This window comes from Thalassophryne amazonica, chromosome 9 (assembly GCF_902500255.1).
Source record: "Thalassophryne amazonica chromosome 9, fThaAma1.1, whole genome shotgun sequence".
Lineage (NCBI taxonomy): Eukaryota > Metazoa > Chordata > Actinopteri > Batrachoidiformes > Batrachoididae > Thalassophryne > Thalassophryne amazonica.
Window position 1 is genome coordinate 89358357 of NC_047111.1, and position 6150 is coordinate 89364506.

Genomic DNA, 6150 nt, shown 5'->3' on the forward strand with positions numbered 1-6150 from the left:
TAGCAACAAAATATATAATGAAATACATCAATATTTTCACTGTTCTTTATTTAATAACAATAGTACTTTTATTTACTAGTGATGCGCACTTTAAATACTGTACATTTTGAAATGTTTCTGCTCATTAAGCTTTGTTACTGAGGTCACTGAGTGTGTGGAATGACACAGGAACATAAATTTTGATCCTGTAAACAGAAACTTATATTTGGGCTCCAAACCATAATCGTAAGATTACGCAAATCTTAAAAGAGCTGCATTTTTATGTTGGATGTTTGCATAGAATCTCGCATTTTACATCAGCTCAAGCTTTCACTGACCAGTCTTCCTGACATCAATCAACTAATCTCTTTATTTTACAGGTAAGCATGGCGGAGCATCAGACGGAAAAGAGGTTCCACAACTTGACCCTCAGTCAAGTCCAGGCTCTGGACAAGGTCTTGACTGACGTGATCCCTATCTATGGACGAGGAAACTTTCCTACGTTGCAGGTGAGAGCAAAAGACATCATTCGTTTGGTGAAGGATCGTCTGGTTGAAAGAGACATCCAAGTTAAAGACATCCGCCTTAATGGCGCCACTGCTAGTCATGTACTGGTGCAGGATAATGGCCTTGGCTACAGAGATCTGGACATCATTTTTGGAGTTGAGCTACCTAGGCAGGAGCACTTCCAAGTCATTAAGGAGGTGGTGCTGGGCAGCTTGCGAGACCTTCTACCGTGTGGCGTTAACAGACGGAGAATTACCTTCTTGACAATGAAGGAGGCATATGTGCAGAAGATGGTCAAGGTTTTCACCGAACATGATAGATGGAGCTTTATTGCGTTGTCTAACAATAGAGCTAAAACTCTTGGGCTTAGATTTGTTAGTTCCCTTCGAAGGCAGTTTGAGTTTAGTGTGGATTCCTTCCAGATCATATTAGACCGAATGCTGGAATCCTACTGGGAGGCGGAAAGGAAACAAGGAGGAATGTTGGCAATGAGTACAGACCCAAATCAAGACAACAGAGAGGAGAACAAATGCCAAAATCAGTCTATTACCATTCCTCAGGATGTTGACAAAGAGCTTGAAAAGGATTCAGTGGTGGCAACCAGCAGGGAAATTTTGTGCAAGAACGAAGCAGTTACTGTGGAGGAGAAAGAGATGCCACATCCAGAGACTGTGAATAGAAAGGAAATGCATGAACAGGCACTCGAAACTGACAGCTCTAACGTACAATGTCAGGATGAAAAGGTACTGGATGACATACCGCATGTTCACTCAGAGGAGGACATTGTGTTCGAGGTATGTGAACAAACTAGGAAAGCGAAAGAAGAGTTTCACATGGACTTTTCTTTAGCTTCATCCTCCCAACCTTTATTTGCAGAAAACAGGGATCCTCATGGATATTTAGCACTTCAAAAAAATGAAGAAGAACAGTTACCCGAGTCACAGACTTCCAGGCCACCGTCCATACTCCATATTGAGAAGTCAGTGCCTAAAGAAACAGTCCAGTGTGATGAAGTCACAAAGGTCATAGTAAATCCGGCAATTTGCACGGCTGAAAATATTTCAAGTCCACAAGCTTCAGATCTCGAATTGTCATTTCCTCCCCCGGCGAAGAAAACGTGTAGCACATCACAAGACGCTGTACCAGACTATTGCCCTTCACCTAAATTACAAAGAAAAATGTCACGGAAGTTGATCAGTAAGCCACCCCTCTCTGAAAAATGGTCTTCATTAACTGATGTGTCAGATCTTACAACACAGCTGTTTCCGCCCATAGAAATACCAAAACCACTTCAGCCAAAGCCTCCCGTCTCAGACAGTTCTCAAGTTCTTCACTCGAACCAACCGGATTCCATGCTGGAAAACTTTCAGGATTTCGATTCTGTCGTATGTGCCTGTGACAGTCCAGCCGTTGCACCCCAGAATGCTAACACCTCAAACGAAGCTGTTCAAGAAACCGTTAAGCCAGAACACTCAAAGACGCCTCCCATTTCTGAGATGCAAACACTCTTCTCTGGAGGAAGTATATCCGTAGAGCTGACGTTTGATAGGAAAGTCCCTCAGCCAGCAGATCCTGTCCCAAGCGATGCAGGGTCAAGCACATGGGCTGGGGCAGCAGGAAAGCCCGGCATCACTGTGGAAGCAGAGTGCATGTATGGAGACTTTGAGCAGGCAATGGATCACCTCCGCCACCGCCTCATCGCCACCCACAACCCTGAGGAGATCCGAGGTGGGGGCTTGCTGAAATACAGTGACCTACTGGTGAGGAATTTCAGGGCAGCGAGTGAGATGGAGATCAAATCCTTGGAGCGGTACATGTGCTCGCGCTTCTTCATCGACTTTCCTGACGTGAGCGAGCAACAGCGTAAGATTGAGGCCTACCTGCAGTGCCATTTTATTGGCAGCGAGGAGACGAGCAAATACGACTATCTGATGACCCTGCGGCGTGTGATAGATGAAAGCACGGTGTGTTTGATGGGGCATGAAAGGAGACAGACGCTCTACATGATAACGGTCCTGGCTCTGAGGGTGTTGGGTGAGCAGAACGCCATTCCCAACACGGCTAACGTCACCTGTTTCTATCAGCCAGCGCCGTACGTGACCGAGCCCATCTACAGCAGCTATTTCATCACCCAGGCCCAGCCCCCGCTCGTCTACCACCCCTACCCTCTACATGTCCACATGCAGACTGGCCTAGTGTAGCTGGCGGGACGCGGCCACAGGAAGGCGTGTTGGCTGCATGCAGCATGTCGCTCTGCAAGCGCAGGCAGAAAGGCCAGTTTGAACGACAAGCAAACCTGGACGCTGTGCTGTTTAATGGGACACTGAAACAGGTGTTGCAGCATCATTTATCTTCAACGATGCGACGTGTTTCCATGTGAAATAAGCTTTTGCATAAGATATGGGACTGATATGACTGGACGGTGTGATATAGTGGACGGGACTCAGTGATAAATGACAAGCACAGTGAATCTGGTGAAATCAATGCTAGTTGTGGATTTGTTTTAGGTCCTGTGTCCACACTTCCCACCTACTTCCACGTGGACACAATTTTCATAACGACGGCAACATAATTCTACATGATGGGCGGGGTCAGTGGATTGCCAAATCTCATCTGACTGGATTAAATAACATATATAGCTGTGGTTGCACCTAATATAACATACACGCAGGTAAGTAGCCAGAAATTTGTGTCATGCGGTCCCACTGTCCACTAAATGTGACCGCAGTGTTTCATACATTTCACAACAAAGTGATTGCAGTGTTTCATACATTTCACAACAAAGTATTTTCTGTAGACATTGTTCCATATAATGTTTTTTGTGTGTTTTGAAGGAGTGATTGCTTCATTTGGTGTTTTCAGTACTTCTAAACTGCAAACATTTCTGAAAAAAAAGGGTTTCATGTAGTGTTTCTTGCATTTTGAAGCAAAAGTAAATAATTTTCCAAAATTATTGCATCATTTGGCAGGGTATACTTGCGAGCTCTTGCTTGCCTCTACTGGTGGTTGGCTCTCACTGCGGTATTGTATCACTTCCTGTTCCGGAGCACAGCGGTGTTTTGCTGTATTTGTTTAATCTGCGCAGTTAGATTGATCTAGTTAACTAGATAACGATTTGTTTCACAGTGTAATCTTCACGTGCCTTAACTAAAGCACTCCCTCTGCTGAATCACCTCTAAATTATTTACACATTATTCACTTTGTGTGTTTTTAGGAATCCGCTAGCTTAGCGCAGCTACTAGCTCTTAGCCAGTTTAGCATGGCGGCTTCTTCTGTCTCTCCTGCACTTTTCTGCTCTGGGTGTGAAATGTTTAGTTATTCCTCGGCCTCCTTTAGCAGTAATGGTACTTGTAATAAGTGTAGCTTATTCGTAGCTTTGGAGGCCAGACTGGGCGAATTGGAGACTCGGCTCCGCACCTTGGAAAATTCTACAGCTAGCCAGGCCCCTGTAGTCGGTGCGGACCAAGGTAGCTTAGCCGCCGTTAGTTTCCCTCTGGCAGATCCCGAGCAGCCGGGAAAGCAGGCCGACTGGGTGACTGTGAGGAGGAAGCGTAGTTCTAAACAGAAGCCCCGTGTACACCGCCAACCCGTTCACATTTCTAACCGTTTTTCCCCACTCGACGACACACCCGCCGAGGATCAAACTGGTTATTGGCGACTCTGTTTTAAGAAATGTGAAGTTAGCGACACCAGCAACCATAGTCAATTGTCTTCCGGGGGCCAGAGCAGGCGACATTGAAGGAAATTTGAAACTGCTGGCTAAGACTAAGCGTAAAATCGGAGGTCACTAAAATTAACATTGAATCGGTGTGTAACTTTGCAAAAACAATGTCGGACTCTGTAGTTTTCTCTGGGCCCCTCCCCAATCGGACCGGGAGTGACATGTTTAGCCGCATGTTCTCCTTGAATTGCTGGCTGTCTGAGTGGTGTCCAAAAAATGAGGTTACCTTATCCAAACCATCAACATGTCTATTAGACCCCATTCCTACCAGGCTGCTCAAGGAAGCCCTACCATTAATTAATGCTTCGATCTTAAATATGATCAATCTATCTTTATTAGTTGGCTATGTACCACAGGCTTTTAAGGTGGCAGTAATTAAACCATTACTTAAAAAGCCATCACTTGACCCAGCTATCTTAGCTAATTATAGGCCAATCTCCAACCTTCCTTTTCTCTCAAAAATTCTTGAAAGGGTAGTTGTAAAACAGCTAACTGATCATCTGCAGAGGAATGGTCTATTTGAAGAGTTTCAGTCAGGTTTTAGAATTCATCATAGTACAGAAACAGCATTAGTGAAGGTTACAAATGATCTTCTTATGGCCTCAGACAGTGGACTCATCTCTGTGCTTGTTCTGTTAGACCTCAGTGCTGCTTTTGATACTGTTGACCATAAAATTTTATTACAGAGATTAGAGCATGCCATAGGTATTAAAGGCACTGCGCTGCGGTGGTTTGAATCATATTTATCTAATAGATTACAATTTGTTCATGTAAATGGGGAATCTTCTTCACAGACTAAGGTTAATTATGGAGTTCCACAAGGTTCTGTGCTAGGACCAATTTTATTCACTTTATACATGCTTCCCTTAGGCAGTATTATTAGACGGCATTGCTTAAATTTTCATTGTTACGCAGATGATACCCAGCTTTATCTATCCATGAAGCCAGAGGGGACACACCAATTAGCTAAACTGCAGGATTGTCTTACAGACATAAAGACATGGATGACCTCTAATTTCCTGCTTTTAAACTCAGATAAAACTGAAGTTATTGTACTTGGCCCCACAAATCTTAGAAACATGGTGTCTAACCAGATCCTTACTCTCAATACGCATATTAAACAAATATGTAGGACTGCTTTTTTGCATTTACGCAATATCTCTAAAATTAGAAAGGTCTTGTCTCAGAGTGATGCTGAAAAACTAATTCATGCATTTATTTCCTCTAGGCTGGACTATTGTAATTCATTATTATCAGGTTGTCCTAAAAGTTCCCTGAAAAGCCTTCAGTTAATTCAAAATGCTGCAGCTAGAGTACTGACGGGGACTAGAAGGAGAGAGCATATCTCACCCATATTGGCCTCTCTTCATTGGCTTCCTGTTAATTCTAGAATAGAATTTAAAATTCTTCTTCTTACTTATAAGGTTTTGAATAATCAGGTCCCATCTTATCTTAGGGACCTCATAGTACCATATCACCCCAATAGAGCGCTTCGCTCTCAGACTGCAGGCTTACTTGTAGTTCCTAGTGTAAGAGTAGAATGGGAGGCAGAGCCTTCAGCTTTCAGGCTCCTCTCCTGTGGAACCAGCTCCCAATTCAGATCAGGGAGACAGACACCCTCTCTACTTTTAAGATTAGGCTTAAAACTTTCCTTTTTGCTAAAGCTTATAGTTAGGGCTGGATCAGGTGACCCTGAACCATCCCTTAGTTATGCTGCTATAGACTTAGACTGCTGGGGGGTTCCCATGATGCACTGAGTGTTTCTTTCTCTTTTTACTCTGTATGCACCACTCTGCATTTAATCATTAGTGATTGATCTCTGCTCCCCTCCACAGCATGTCTTTTTCCTGGTTCTCTCCCTCAGCCCCAACCAGTCCCAGCAGAAGACTGCCCCTCCCTGAGCCTGGTTCTGCTGGAGGTTTCTTTCTGTTAAAAGGGAGTTT

At 44.1% G+C, this 6150-nt stretch overlaps 1 protein-coding gene across 1 annotated transcript; it reads left to right on the top strand.

The window, feature by feature from the left end:
• Positions 1-348: 348 nt before the first annotated feature.
• Positions 349-2868, top strand: LOC117517631. Its single transcript, XM_034178726.1, has one exon. It carries the CDS (start codon positions 366-368, stop codon positions 2685-2687), a length of 2322 nt encoding a protein of 773 aa, XP_034034617.1. The 5' UTR covers positions 349-365; the 3' UTR covers positions 2688-2868.
• Positions 2869-6150: the final 3282 nt, after the last annotated feature.